Consider the following 15,680-nt stretch of genomic DNA (forward strand, 5'->3'; position numbering starts at 1 on the left):
GGTAGTCAGCTTCACTCGGTCCCTTACGAATTCACGGAGGGAGCACCAAGCTGTCCAAACCCAAGCTCTTGGCCGCTCTCATCAGACCCTTGTTCCAGATGTCCCTTGTTGGCCCAACACAGGCACCCAAGTACCCCTGTCTGGCCTTTGATGGTGCTCATCTTTGTCTGTGGAGGTTTTTGACCAACCAAACGACGTCCTTCGTCATTTGAAAGCTGTGCAGACGGTACAGGTCCACGACGCCGAGGAACTTGAAGGGGCAGCGCATTGACAGCTCTACTTTTCATCTCGCATTTTCGAATTCTCCCGCCACATTCGCTCGCAGTATTTTCCAACAGAGCTGCTTCGAGTGTCGGTCTGCGCTGCTGTCGTATTAGATAACGATAGTCATTACGAATTATCAGCCTTATTCAATTAATCACAACTGCCGCCGCATCGGCCCTCCACCACCAACCAACTCCCAAGAACTCGACGACATGATATCACCAGTTCCAGAACCGCACCATCCGTAATCTGCAGCATGTTCTCCTCGGCCCTTAAATCCATCTCCGCTACCAACATCACAGCGAACTACTCCGTCTCCCCGAATCCCACTTCCACTGCTGGTCCATGGAAGATCTACGATGCTAAAAAGAAATCCACCGGCAAGGCCTACAGTGTCTTTGTCTTTGACAAGAAGGCCCTAGAATCCCATGGCAACTCTTTGGGCCGGTCCGGTGCCTCCGGCTTCAAGCGCACCGTGGAGGAGGTTGTCGAGCGCCTGAAAAAGGAAGCCTCCAGCTTGGCAAAGCTTCGACACCCCTCGATCCTAGAGCTAGTCGAACCGGTCGAGGATACGAGAGGCGGTGGTTTACAGTTTGTGACCGAGGCTGTATCTGCGTCACTATCTAGTGTACTCCAAGAGAAGGATGATCAAGAGCGTTCTGGAGGGAGGTCCAGCCGGTTTGTCACAGAAGATGCAGATGGGGTTAGAAGGCGGCGGGAGATTGAGATTGACGAGCTGGAAATTCAGAAGGGCCTATTGCAAGTTAGCAAAGCACTTGAATTTCTTCACGAGAACGCCGGTCTTGTCCACTGCAACTTGACACCAGATGCAGTCCTAATCAATGCCAAGGTAGGATACAGCTTTGATTCGTCGGCACTGTAAGGCGAAATACGACATGCTAACAAGTCGAAAGTCTGACTGGAAGATTAGCGGTCTGTCGTTTTGCAGCCCTGCCGATAACTCGACGAAGCCGACTTCTATCCAGGGCATAAATTTGGGAGAGGTTTTAAACATGGATCCTCGTTTACCGAAATTCGTCCAGCTCAACCTCGATTATACTTCTCCCGACTTCGTCATGGACAATAACCTGACCCCAGCAGCCGATATGTTTTCCCTAGGCTTGCTTTCCATTGCTCTGTACAACTCGCCACACAAATCGCCCCTCGAAAGTCACGGCAGTCTCTCATCGTACAAGAGGCTGTTTTCATCATCATCGACTGTACCGTCGGCAACCAACAACTTTCTGTCGTCTCATCCCTTGCCTAAAGACTTATCAAACCATGTTCTTCCTAGACTGATTACCAGACGACCAGCTCAACGGATGACAGCCCACGAATTTCAAGAAAGCGAGTATTTTGACAATGTTTTAGTATCGACGATACGGTTCCTCGATTCGTTCCCGGCTAAGACTCCAAATGAAAAGTCGCAATTCATGAGGGGATTGAATAAGGTATTGCCGTCTTTTCCAAAGTCTGTGATGGAAAAGAAGCTTCTGCCGGCACTTTTGGAAGAGCTCAAAGACAAGGATCTACTTTCCTTGATTCTTCAAAATGTGTTCAAGATTATTGAACTGCTCCCGTCTGCTCGACGAGCATTTGGGGACAAGGTTCGTCCGGCGTTGAAGGACATCTTCGTGGTCAATGCGAAGCAAGGCCAGGAGAAAGACCCAGCTCGAGATGCTGGATTGATGGTGTTTCTGGAGAACGTGTCACTCGCGGCTGACAATTCCTCCGGCAAGGAGTTCAAGGACGGTAAGTTTAGCCAGTCTTTTGCAATCCAAAACCAAGTCCCCGGTACTGACCATATTCGTCATCAGATATCCTTCCAGTAATATTGGCTGCTATCGAGTGTCCTACGCCTTCAATCGTAGACGCCGCACTTAGAATGCTGCCGTCGATCCTGCCCGTCCTCGACTTCAGCACCATCAAGAACGAACTCTTCCCAGTGGTGGCCATGGTCTTTAGTAAAACAAACAGTCTGGCAATCAAAGTGCGCGGCTTGCAAGCGTTTGTCATTCTTTGCGGCGGTTCGACTGACGCAGCAGCCGACGACGGGCTCAACGGACTAATTGAGAATAAAAAGAAGACATCCTCGTCTAGCGCATTGGACAAGTATACCATGCAGGAGAAGATTGTCCCTCTAATCAAGGCTATCAAAACAAAGGAGCCAGCTGTCATGATGGCAGCACTCAATGTGCTGCGCATAGTAGGCGAAAATGCAGATGCCGACTTTGTAGCAATGGACATTCTGCCTATTCTGTGGAGCATGAGTCTTGGACCGCTGCTCGACCTGCGCCAGTTCCAGACATTCATGGAACTAATCAGAAATCTATCCAAGAGGGTTGAGGATGAACAAACCAGGAAACTACAGGAGTTGTCTGGCACGACAAACGCAGGCACCGCAGGTCCCAACGAAGACTTTCTCGCATTCGGCGGCGTCACAGGCACCACATTTGATAGCACCGCAGGCGGAAACGAGGATGATTTTGAAGCTCTCGTGAAAGGCAAAGGCGGCATGTCAGCATCATCAACCAGCAATAACAACGGCTTCCCCAGCTGGGATGACACTCCGTCTGTCATGGCATCCTCCAAGGCCACCGCCACCGTCAAGAGTTCATCTAACACGCCAAAGACACCATCCTTCTCATGGTCAACGCAAAACCCTACCAGCCCTACCACAACATCCAATCCCGCCATGGGCAACAGCCAACCTAGTTTCCGTACCGTCACCCCCGACCTCGCTCGATTCAGCACCCTCGCCCCATCATCAACCCAATACAGCCAGCCGCTGCAGCCAACCCAGCCGGCACAATCATCCTTCCCGCCTCCTCCGCAAACCTCTTCAACAATCAACTGGTCTGCCTCCGCAGCCGCAACCGCCAACCCATGGGCTTCACCCGCACCAAACTACTCCAACTTTTCCAGCCACACGCCCACCCAATCAGGCTCCAGCTTCGGCGGCATGAACACATCCATGTCCAACATGTCCCTTGGACAACAGGCACGCCCTTCACTCGGCGGCGGCGGTGACTCACGGAACTCTTCGTTCTCGCTGCCTCCCCCTCCAGGCAGCAGTTCCTCGCCCAATACGTCGTTTAGTATCAAGCCGCCTCCTGCACAGAGTAGCTGGGCCGCAGCAAGTCAGAAACCTGTGGGAACGATGGGTTCGGGCTCAGGTCAGAATAACAATAGTGGTCAAAAGTCGTCTGGGTTAGATAAGTATCAGAGTTTGATTTAGCGATGGGTTATGAGGCATGAATTGTAGACATGGATTGTTGTATAGCGAGTAGATGATGGTGTTGGTGCCATGACAAAATTCCCTTTTTACGAGCGTTATATTCGGACTATGATTGATAGTTGTACCGGTAGTTGTGGCTCCAAATTTATAATCAAGATAGACTTGGGAGTTATTTTATCATGACATCTACATGTCTCTTACATCTAGCGGTTTGCCGTACAAAGCAGATATCGACCCATCTTTCCTTTTCCTTCCCAACACCAGTGACCATTACTGCCCATGAGGGGCCCTCCACAATGTCTAACTGTGTATGAAGAAATAACATGAGTTCGTAAAACTGAAAGTCCAACAGGGGATATATATATAGTAAAGACAACAAGGCAAACAGCCCATTCCTGTTCAAAATTTGTAGTGCAAAACGCCTAGCTCGCCTGGGTTCGCAAGAAGAGTGTAAAAAAATAGACCATCTAAGCATGTATACATGCTGGGTTCATGGCAAATAGTTGTAGTTCATGGTAGTTTACTTCTTTGTCTCGGGTGATTTTTTGACGCCATTACCGTTTGTTTGGGGAGTTACAGCCTCAAAAACATGTCTGCTTGTGAAGCTTGTTTCAGCAGTCACGTTGATGACCTGCTTGGGGGGCACCATTTCATGCTTGAATGGCCATCCGAGGCGGCGGCAGAGTTCTGTGACGACAATGTCACAGTCGCCGAGGAGGTCAATGTCAAAGTTGATGTGGTTGACTGCCTGGCGAGAGACGTAGATTTGGGGCACATGGGCGGGCAGCCAGCTGACGATTTCAGAGACGGGTGTGACTTTGAGGGATGTGCCAATGACGATGACGAGGTCAACCTTGTCACGGTCATGTTCGGTGAGACGCTTGGAGAAGGCGTCGGGGAGGGCTTCACCGAAAAAGGTGATGTCGGGCTTCATGACACCAGCAGAGGGGATATCGTACTCCGAGTCGTTGTCAGAGCTGTCGTCTGCGGACCACCGTCTGTTGCGGCGCTTGTCGGCGCTAGCTGAGCGCTTTCTCTTGACTGATCTGCCGTTGGTGCGGAGGGTCTGGATACATCGTGGGCATCGGGGGATGTTGCCTGCCTTGATGTCGGGGAATATTTTTTCTCCCTCGGTTTGGTAGCCGCACTGGACGCAACTGGCTGTGCCGAAGGAGCCGTGGCACTGGATGAGCTTGTCCTTGGGCAAGCCGGCTTTGACTTCGAGATTGTCAATGTTTTGGGAGTAGTTGGTGAGGAGTTTGCCGCGCTGATGCAGCATGCTGATGAATTTGTGAGTCGGGGTATAGCGGTCTGTGGCAGGAACGATATCCTTGGCTACTGAGTAGAAGATGGTTGGGTCTTGCTTGAAGACGTCGATGTCGAATACTTCCTGCGGGTCGTTGAGTCCCAGGTGTTCCAGCTTGGAATACAGACCGGTTCCCTTGGAACGAAAATCGGGGATGCCGAGGGAGGTGGAAATGCCCGCGCCGGTGATGACAATGATGTTTTTGCATTTTTGAATCAGGTCAACAGCATCTCCAACGGAGTTGTAGTCGTTCAACTTGATACGCTTAGACAGCTCTCTTGAGATGGCCAGGGACAGGAGGCTGTAATAGGCTTCATCCGGCTCCCCTTCAAGAAATGCAGGTGGTTTGATTGAAAAGGCACTCAGCAGCTTCTTGGCTGTGTAGCGACCGCAATCTACGGTCCTTTGGCAAAAGATGGCCGGTCCTTGCTCTCGCAGTTCCCGACGAAGCCTGCTTGACTCTTCGGGTGTGCAAGTTTCGGCAGCTGTGTCAATGTCAGTGTCAGTCATGTTGCGTGATGGTAACAAGCAAAGCAATATGGATGATTTTGGTGGTGGTTCATGTTTTGCGGTGTTGGGTGTGTAATTGATTGAGGGATTGATTGGTTGCTTGGTTGCGTGCTGCTGTGTGGCTTTTGTCATGTTGAGGCCCGCATGCCGGCGATCAACATGAATGTATAGCTAGTCGGATAGCTAGCTGCAGCACGGCCAGTAGTGGCAAAAAGAAAGATTTGAATGCTCGAGTCATTATACGCAAAATGCATGGATGACATTAATTCGCATACGCCAGACCACACCCGGCCGTCCAGTTTCCGTGGTTGAGGGAGTGAGGCAAACGCAAATCCCAAATCTCAACGCGAGCAGGCAGAAGGGCAAATCAAAGGGGTAGAGTAATCAAGTGATAAATTAAATAATAAAATCAAATGATAAATTGGGCAACGCAATAGTCGCCATTTGGAACGTGCAAATGCAACCACCACGACAACAACAAATAAAGCAGACGAGAATGAAATGACTGGAAATAAAACAGACTAGAATAGAATAAACACTTACAGTCGCTTAGGTCAATGTTGCCCTTGGCAAGTTCCTCAAACGCATCCTCAAACAAGGAATCCGTCTCCCACGAATCGCGCACATCGGCAACCCTATCCTCGAGATCTGCCAACGACACATGGACGGCAGCAGCCTTGAGTTCGGCAACAGAAGCATCAGTTGGCAGTTTCTCAAACGCGTCGCCTTTTGCCTTTCGCCGCGAAAGACTGACGCCCTTTGTGGCACCACGCTTCATGGTCATTGGGAATAGTTTGTTGGGTGTGTTGTAGAAAGGGCAGGAAGGGCAGCAAGGGCCAAGAGTAGCGAAAAAGTGGAAACACGAGTTGCCAAGTAAAATGAGGAAACGATTAAATGATGAAATGATCAAACGCGCGAAATATTCCGGTGGAATACGGAGAGGAAGTAAGAAGAAGGTTTGCCACTAAGACAAAGGGGAGAAAATGTGGGTGATGAGAGATGTTTTCTGAGGGTCAAGAAAAAAAAAAAAAAAGAAATAGAAAAACCAAGAGCAAGAAAGATGTGAAGAAGGAGGGGTTGGAAAGGGAATGGAGGCGGAGGACGAACAAGAAGAAGAGGAGGAGGAGGAGGAAGAGAAGGAGGGAAAACGATAGGGAAAGTTTAAAGGAGTTGAGCGAAACTTTGGAACAGCAGATGCTCAAGTGCCAAGGGAAGAGAAGGGAGAGGAAAAGGAAAAGGCAAAGGACCAGACTGCGGCGCTGCTGTATTGTATTTGCAGGCGATAGATGGGTTGCACACACGCAAAAGCCCATGCGACTATTGGCGGACAAGACGGTAAAAAGATGGATGCAGCTCAAATAAGAAAAGGGAAATTAAGAAAAAAAATGTGTCTGTGTTGATGCTGAGGTGTGTTGAGTTGAAGACGAGGCCGCCACGCGTTGTGGTCTGTTCAATGTTTCTTCTTTGTTCAGGCTGCCAAGGAGAAGATAGGAAGTCGAGCCGCGAACAGACTGACTGATGGGCAGAGAAGAAGAGCAGCAGCCAAAGCAGCCAGACTGACAGTGAGTTGTCCTGGTTGTCTCAGTTGTCGTGGGATAAAGTGTGCGACGGTGCAGAAAGGACCAAGTTCCAAGAGGGATGGGTCAAATAGATGGACCAAATGGATGGATGACAGATGACGGAATGATACTTTTTCGGGAATGGCATGTATTTTATTTTTTTTTCCTCTTCGTTTTTGTAGTCGGGTCAAGTCTGGTGCGTTGGGTTGCCTGCTAGTACCATAGACAGCTGGCTTTTGTTGTCATCATGCAAGAAAATAACGAGGCAAAATGACACCAGCCAGACGGACGATGAGGAAGTGAGGACTCAAATAAATGCACCAGACGCCTCTCTCCTGTTTGAGCACGCCTTGCCTTGTCTTGCCCTGCCTTGTGCCTGACACAACCAGACGTCTTGTTCAATGGTACCAAGTGCTCAAATATCCAGTCAATAAGTCGACTATGTTGAACAGAAAACCCCCAAGACTGCCAAGGTAACTCAGGCAAGACAGGAATCGGAAGGAATGAATGAATGCCTGATCAAATGACAGACTATGCTGCCCAAGTCAAAAGTTGGCGTCGGCACAAATGGAATGGAATGGACAACGTGGGACCAGCGAAGTGGATGGATGGATGTCACTTCATTCACTCATGAAATTAATTTAGCAACAGTAACAGTGTGAGTGCGACATCCAGCTTTCAAAACGTTGACCCGAATGTGACTTGACTTTGCTCTTCATTTCCTGCTGCCTTGCCTTGCCTTGCTTTCTCACTGTTCGGGTGGCACGGAGCATACAATTCGGAACAGTAAAGGATGTGGAAAACGCCCAACATCCAACATGGAATCAATCCCAGCCAAGAAGAAATACCTAGGTACGCAAGCAAACATGCAGGTCGGCTCAGCTCGCGAATACTTCCACACATTCCGAACACTGGAGTCCAGCATAATCAATTAAGCATTCACCCAGCTATGCGTTATGCACTCAAGGCAGTTTTTATCCAAGCCAAGCATCGTCCTGTCCATGTGGATGTATGTATGACATGATCCCAAGAAATGGTAAACACAAACCAGGTGGTCCGCCCTCGTAATATCCAACTGATGAAAAATCACCAGTGCAAGTGCAAGTGCCTTTTTCCGCTCACACCAAACAACTCAACCGACTAAACCAACCAGATCTAGCAAGAAAGCTGACATGAGACGACTTTATCCACTCGTCCGCTCGCAATCCACCCAACTCCGATTCTGTTTCGCGGACAAATACAACCAGACCATCCGCCAAGAAAGGAGTCTTGCCGTTTGAGAAGCGTATCAAACATAACAATCTATAATTACCAGCAACTTCATGTTGCCCGACCACCGCACAGTACAGCATCACGCCCATCAGACCTGCCACCCAATCCAACTCTGCTCGTCACCAAAACCCAAGCCAAGACTAGACAAGAGTAGCATAGTACAGTATAGTATCCCAATGACACCAGCGACGGCGCAAGTCAAGACACGACGAGACAAAAAAAAAATTGCTCCCAACGCCACGCCACATTCATTCCCCCTCCTCAGGTCACCTCACCTGTCGAGTTTAGTAAAAGCACCTAGGTTACTTGAGTAATGGGCCATGGCTCAAGAGGGGGCGCGGCAAGTCTCTACAATGCGACTTTCTCATTAGGGTTGGTTGTCTATTACGTATAAATGACAAGGTTGACATGGTTGAGGATGACGGGCCTGTTGTTTGCCTCTGGGATACCAGGCTACTCTTTTGTTGGCAAGTTGCCGCCATTCGAGCAAACTGTTGAATCGCCATAATGCACGGTACAATACAATACGTACAGTCGTGTTTATGCTCGCGTCATGGCCACACTCTCGACGTCTCGAGTCTAATTTCCATCCTCGTACCAGACAGGCTCGCAATGGCACAGTACCCACATGGTCTGGTGGTTATCGCCGGTTCTTTAGCTTTAGGTTCAATCAAAAGTTCACTGTTATAATACCAATACAACCCTCTGATTAGTTGGGACTCTGTACTCTGTACGGAGTACGCTCATCATAATTGATGTCGAGTCTTGGCCCTCCCAGGGCAACGGGCACGGCGGCAGCCCATTCAGCAAGCTGAGCAGTCAAGAGGCGTTGACCAGATATTGGATAATCTGCCGGCAGGGATGCCATTTGACAAACATGGAACTGGCTGAACTCGGACAAGGGGGAGACAAACAAATCACTTTCATCAAGATACTTTCTCACGCCTCGCCTCGCCTCACTGCCAGCCCATCGTCATCATCTTTAGCCGCTGGCGCTTATCTCACTTTTTTCTTTCTTGACAAACATAATACCCGGGTAAGCATGTTCATTACTGTGCGTCCATTCTGCCCCGGCTACTCCAAGTATCGTCCAAGGCGGAAGACAAGGAACGAAATCGCCAAAGGTATGCACAAATAAACTCACCGACAATTTCTCTCGCAAACTGCATACATGTACTGCATCTTCTGGCCGCATGGATTCCGTTGTGTGTCTCCGCGGATGCTGCCAATGTCTCAGAGCAGCTTCAATCTTGCCCCTTGACCCTTGACCCTTGACCCTTGACCTTCCACCACTTGAGCATCCAGGCAAGAATAGAACTTCATCTGCCTCTGTACTCTGTATAGTACACGGCGTTGATACTGTCATCTACACCCCTAACCATATGCCTTCAACTTGCCGCCCAGCTGCGCAATACACTCGAGTAATGAAATCGCGCCTCATCACATTCCAATCCAACAGTCAGTCACACGCACTGCTACCTTCCTTGCGCAGACATGGAAGACAAATCATCATCTCTTCCCAAAGCACATGCAACAAGGCTCTATCTCCAGCTACTAGGTACCTAGCATCTGGCCTATAGGTTGAAATACATCGCACATTACTCATGACGCGCGGTCCATACTTCTGCCCATGTTCTTCTCATCACTCCCGAACCCAAACCTCCAACCCCCCGGTCATGAACAAACCAAGAATAATGCACGTACGCAACCTTTATTTCCTCCCGCCGCAAGCCAGTAACTCGATTCACGCCGACAGTACATGCTTTTTCAGCCCATGCAATCTCCCCAAACTACTCAAGTACCTAGTTAATGTTCCGATAGACAAGAGACCTATTGTGCGCCACTGTCCCTTCTAGAACGGTCTCTGGGAACCAACTTTGAACCTGAATGCAACCCATCATCTCCATGCCCTTTTACCTTCCAGTACAGCCTTTCTTACAACACCCAGACTTGTTTATTTGTTGCTGCCCATCTCACTGATACGCACAGTGCAAGCATTTCAGTTCTGGGGTTGAATGTTCCGCCCATCCCTCACATTGCGCCTCTGCCTGTTACACTATCCTACGTCCCCGTCACAACGCACCAGTTGACTCTCGAATTGCCTGGATTCATCTATGGACAATGGTATGAATAAGGAAATATACACATGTAGTTGTACTGTAAAAAAAAAAAAAAAGTTGACAACGAAAGTTATGAATGCCCCTCATGTGCATGGTGGGATGTCTAAGAAAAGAGGCTATTTCCATGCCCGTATGTTACAGCGCCTAGTCCAACCAAACAAAATCCGAAATGACACAACACAGAAAAACCCCCTTTGGCCGGATTTTAAGTTTCTACTCCTGTTTGCGTGAGTCGCTGGTATCTCCTCCCTCGTTTCGCTTTTCCTCCACGTTGTTTCCGTTGTTGCCGTTATTTGTCCCCTCTGGTTTTTCCTCTGCAGATACTCGGCCCATTGGTGACCATCCCGCCGCAACACCGGCAGCCACGATGCCCGCCATGACGGTGGGAGCACCGAGCGCAGAGTTGGATCGAGATCGGTTCGACCTTGATCGTGCCCGAGATTCAGGCGTCGCAAATGGCGACCCGAAACTGTCCTCTCGCGTTGGTGTTTGAGGCCCATGCATCGAGTTGGATCTCGAGTGCGATGGGCTGCGTGATCGCTGCATAATGGTTTCCTTGGGGTGCTGGATGGCAAACTTCAGGTTGTTCAGTCGCCCTCCCTTCATCCGCTTGAGGAAATTGAGTTCATCCCGCACATCCGCGAGCGGCTCTGGGTACATGTCCATCTCCTCGTCTGAAATCGTCAATCCGGGAACACGGTGTGCCCTTCTCTTAAGGAAGTCTGGTACCACGGCTAAAATGATCCAGTCGGGGATCAGTCGGATGATGATGCCCACAGGAATTGAGAAGAATCCAAGAACAATTGCAATTGCCCAAAGCGTTCCCTGGATTGCCTTATCGCTGGGTTGGTCGGCAATTTGGAAAGCAGCACCACCAAAGAAGATAATGAGCACTTGCCCACCACACATGATGATGCTGATGCCAATGAAAAACCAATTCCTACTGAGGCCCTCAAAGATGTTGAATTTGTTGTCCAATCGCCGGTTACTATTTTGGTTCACAGTCAGTATCATACACGGAAACGAGTGGTTGGTTCTCAAGACATTGATGATTGGCACTTACTTCCACTGGTTGAAAATTTGCATCCACACAAACGTGTTGAAGACCAGCGTGTTGATTTGAGGAGCATCGGGAATATCATCTGGGCCCGGGAGAGGTAGAATCCCCTTGGGGCTTCCATAGTACAGGAGGAATGTGATGCCGAGCTGGTAGAGGGCCTGTCCAATAATCATCTTCCACATTGTGATGGAGATGATGGACGAACCCTTGGGCTCAGGCTTTCTGTCCAGAACACTTTCCTGCGGGGGATCCGTAGCAAGGGCGAGTGCCGCCAGCGTGTCCATGATCAAGTTCACCCACAGAAGCTGGACTGCCGTCAGCACCGACTTCTGCGAGTCACTGGAAACTGCCGTCACAAACGTCAAGACAACAGCAGTAATGTTGACTGTGAGCTGAAACTGGAGAAATCGTTTGACGGCATCGTTGACAGCCCGACCCCACTTGAGGGCCTTGACAATGCTAGCGAAATTGTCGTCCATGAGGATGATAGCTGACGCTTCTTTAGCAACTTCGGTGCCTGCTATTCCCATGGAGAAACCGACATCAGCCATCTTGAGGGCAGGCGCATCATTTGTGCCATCACCAGTCACAGCGACCGTTTCGCCCTTATCCTTGAGTCTCTTCACAAGAATACGCTTGTCTTCGGGGCTAGAACGAGCAAGCACGTGGAGTTGGGGGATGATCTCTTCTTGCTCACGCTTGCTGAGGTTACGGAACTCGGGTCCTTCCATAACGAGGCTGTCGCGCTGAAGAATGCCGCACTCCTTGGCAATTGCTTGGGCAGTGAGTTTGTTGTCTCCGGTAACCATGCGAACAACGACACCAGCCTTCTGGCACAGCCTGACAGACTCATAGACACCCTCTCGAAGGGGGTCCTGAATACCAACCATGCCAATGAAGTACATGTCTCGAAAGATGTCGTCGAACTCGACGTCGCTGCCGCCACCTTCTCCACGCCGAGCACCCTTTGGCGGCCAAACCTCAAAGTCTTTGTAGCAAATGCCGATAGTTCGCAGGGATCGGGAAGCGTACGTCTCAATGAGACGGGCAATTGTAAGCTTGTCTTCCTTACCGAGTGCGGTGACAGAGGCGTCAGAGGATGGGTCACGCAGCATCTGGGTGCACTTCTCGAGCAAGATTTCGGAAGCACCCTTGACATAGAGCCGAGCACCGCCTTTAGGGAGCTGGACAACAATACCCATGCATTTGCGTCCAGAGTCAAAGGGAATGATTTGCAATGTCGTGGCATTATCGCGCTCTTCACTGACGGGCCCCATACCAAGGTATTCTCTAGCCAGAATAAGGAGGGCGGTTTCGGTTTTGGACCCAATGAAGGTCTTCTCGCCATCTACCTCACCTTCAAAGGCTGTAGAGTTCAAGGCGATAGATTGCAGCAGCAGATCCTTCACCGGAGCACTCAACATGGAGGTGAGCTCTGCGGCAGATACCTCAGCTACAGTCTCCACCTCACCGCTGTCTTCGGAGCTGCCTCGAGAGCCAGGACGAGCGGAACCAAATCGATGTGTTGTACCAATAGTGCCAGCCACGACCTGCATCTTGTTCTGTGTCAAAGTTCCGGTTTTATCTGAGCAAATGGTTGTCGCGTTGCCCATGACCTCGCAAGCCTTGAGATGTCGAACCAAATTGGCGTCTTTCAACATGCGAGTTGTCGCAAAAGCCAATGCCAGAGTCACGGCCAGCGGCAATCCTTCTGGAACAGCAACGACAATGATGGTCACAACCACGATGAAGATTTCCAAAAAGTCCTGGCCCTTTTGAGCGGGCGTAACAGTATCAGGAAGTTTAGGCAGACGAACAAGGAACTCGATGAAAAGAACCAGGAACAACAAGAGACCGGCAGCACCACCAAGCTTCGCAATGTACGTAGCAATAACATTGAGTTTGGCCTGCAGGGGTGTCATCTCAGGATCCTCATTCAAAGACATGAGCGTTTTTCCGTATGAAGAATAGATACCGGTTGACGTGGACATGTACGTTCCGACTCCCTCCATAATGCGGGCGCCGGACTGGATAAAAGGATCCATCTTCTTCAAGCTTTCGTGGTTCTGTATGGCGGAAAAGACTTCATCGGCAGGTCGCTTTCTAATAATATCGGACTCGCCGGTGGTCTGGGACTCATCGCATTTGACATTGAAGCCATCAATGAGGACGCCGTCGACAGGGACCAAGTCGCCAGGTTCAAGGTGTACCACATCTCCAACCATTATGTCAAAAACCGAGATTTCAGTGGTTTGACCGGAGCGTACGACTTTGACATTGCGATCTTGCTTCTTCTTGTTCAACTTGGCGAATTGGCGTTCTTTAGAATAATCATTGAGAGATCCGACGATGACGACAATGGCAATGGCGACAATAATAGCCACACCTTCTACCCATTCGACGGCGGGCTCGCCTGGTTCATGCTGTTGTCCAAAAGTTTGGTAGAGACCGACACCGAGACTGATTACAGCGGCGATGGATAAGAGAATTAAAACCTTGTCGTTGTACGTAATCCACATGAGCTGCAGAAAGCTCTTTCCCTTTTTCACTGGCAAGCGGTTATCTCGGAAGACGCGATATCGATCGGCAAATGATTCGTTCCCCCGCGATTTGTTGGTTTGTGTCCTGTGGGCAGAGACTGTACCGGTGCCTTCGGTGGCCAGCTTGTCGTTCTGGGACGTGGCTTGATCGAAAGTAACTTCACCCTCCAAGAACGTCTCGTCAGGGCTTAAACCGGACTTGCGATCCGATCTAAGGCCCTTCTCGAGACCGCGAAGACCTCCGAGAGCAAAGAATGCAGGTAGACTCTTGGGATTGAACATTTTGTTCAATTGTCCGGGGGAGAAGGCGAATGGGTTCTTGTCGACCTTGAAGTCGTCCTCGGTTCCAGTGTCGGGGTTCAAGGCCCTGTCATCCTTCATAATCTTTTCGTTGCCAGAGGCTTTCAGCTTGTCGGTCTGAGTATAGCTGGAGGCAACTACCGTGGTATCGCCATGCGAAGTCACTGATCTGGCTGCCTCCTCGGAATCGACAGAGTTCTGCCTTGAACGTAGGTTGTTGGGCACAGACAAGAAGCCGGCTCCGCCATCCTGTGGTCGCGATAATACAGGGCTCGAAACATTGTGTGGACTGGTGGGCCGACTCTCACGGCTATCGAATGATGTTTCTGCGTGAAGTTCGGGTCGTTGTTGGCTACTGAAGCCAAATGGTGGCTGCTCGACAGCGGTCGATGGGCTCGCGGTATCCTCGTTAGGGGAAGGAGACGAAGTGGTTTGAGGTTGAGTCTGCGACTGCGACTGCGATTGTGAGGACTCTTGCGTCATCTCGACAACGTTGCTATCGCTATTGACGAGGGTTGTGTCAATGTTGATGGTAGGGCTGTGTTGATTCTTCAGTTAGCACAAGGCAGGGGAAGCTTGGCGACTGGTATGCAATATATTGGCCAAGAATGGGAGCAACCAATCCGCCTCGAGAAAGAGGGAACACTTACGCTCTTCGTCGTCCGGCCGGAGCGCCATGAGGTGCCGGGTCTGGTTCAGTTTTGTCCGTCATCTTCTCTCACACACAGCCGCAGCGAGGGAGGCAGCTAGCTGGTGGGTAGAGACGGGTCGTGGCGACGGAGGTCGAGAGAGGCTATGCGAAAGGCTATGCGGTGCAGAGCATGGAGATGGTTCTCGAAGTGAGGGAGGAATCGAAGGGTCAAAGAGAGACACCAGGTACAAGAGGATGTGAGGCGGGAAGCCGAAGTTGTGGTCAAGGTGAATGAGGCTTTCACAAAGAAAAAAGGTGAACTCGAATGGCAAGGTAAATATCCAAGGAGAGAACGGGGCAAGGAGGATGTTTGGCGAATATAAAACGGCAAACGAGCAATGCCCCAATGCGGCCGCTGAAGAAATTCAACACGAAGAGCTGGAACACATGTAGTGAACCATATGTGAACTGAAAGTTAGAATTGAACAAGAGGCTTTGAAGGAGTAAATGGAGCAGTGCAAACTGCCATGGTGCTGCTGGCTGCAAGTGCGCGGTGCAAGATGAGGTCGATGGAACATCGAGTAAACCAAAACAGGTGAAGGTTGAGGCAGTGCAAAATTAAGACCCAGTCTGATTGGGTGGCGGCCCTAGTGGAGCCCCTAGGGGAAAGAGACTTGGGTACCTTTGGTACATTGGTACTTTAGCTCTTGCCTCCCAAGATTTGACTTCCGTGCAGGAAGGTGAACCCCGGTCGCCGTCATCGATTTTGATTGGAGTGATGGGAGTGATTGGGGTTCTCATGCCGCTCTCCATTCAATGTCCAACATTGGACTGGGGCCAAGATGCATCCTGTGCCAGTCCCGGCTGAGAAGAGAACAAG

At 50.2% G+C, this 15,680-nt stretch overlaps 3 protein-coding genes across 3 annotated transcripts; 1 reads left to right on the plus strand and 2 right to left on the minus strand.

The window, feature by feature from the left end:
- Positions 1–520: 520 nt before the first annotated feature.
- Positions 521–3,502, plus strand: VFPPC_01594 (SCY1 protein kinase; the record flags this gene model as incomplete). Its single annotated transcript, XM_018281391.1, has 3 exons — positions 521–1,114; positions 1,179–2,016; positions 2,082–3,502. 3 exons carry the CDS (start codon positions 521–523, stop codon positions 3,500–3,502), a joined length of 2,853 nt encoding a protein of 950 aa, XP_018150086.1.
- Positions 3,503–4,022: 520 nt separating this feature from the next.
- Positions 4,023–6,096, minus strand: VFPPC_01595 (chromatin regulatory protein sir2; the record flags this gene model as incomplete). The annotated part of the gene is made up of 2 exons (XM_018281392.2): positions 4,023–5,293; positions 5,862–6,096. 2 exons carry the CDS (start codon positions 6,094–6,096, stop codon positions 4,023–4,025), a joined length of 1,506 nt encoding a protein of 501 aa, XP_018150087.2.
- A 4,386-nt stretch (positions 6,097–10,482) lies between these two features.
- VFPPC_01596 (calcium-translocating P-type ATPase, PMCA-type) lies at positions 10,483–14,881 on the minus strand (the record flags this gene model as incomplete). The annotated part of the gene is made up of 3 exons (XM_018281393.1): positions 10,483–11,257; positions 11,333–14,707; positions 14,820–14,881. The coding sequence occupies 3 exons, from the start codon at positions 14,879–14,881 to the stop codon at positions 10,483–10,485; spliced, it is 4,212 nt and encodes a 1,403-aa protein (XP_018150088.1).
- Between the last annotated feature and the right edge of the window lie 799 nt (positions 14,882–15,680).

Source organism: Pochonia chlamydosporia, chromosome 1, assembly GCF_001653235.2.
Source record: "Pochonia chlamydosporia 170 chromosome 1, whole genome shotgun sequence".
NCBI lineage: Eukaryota > Fungi > Ascomycota > Sordariomycetes > Hypocreales > Clavicipitaceae > Pochonia > Pochonia chlamydosporia.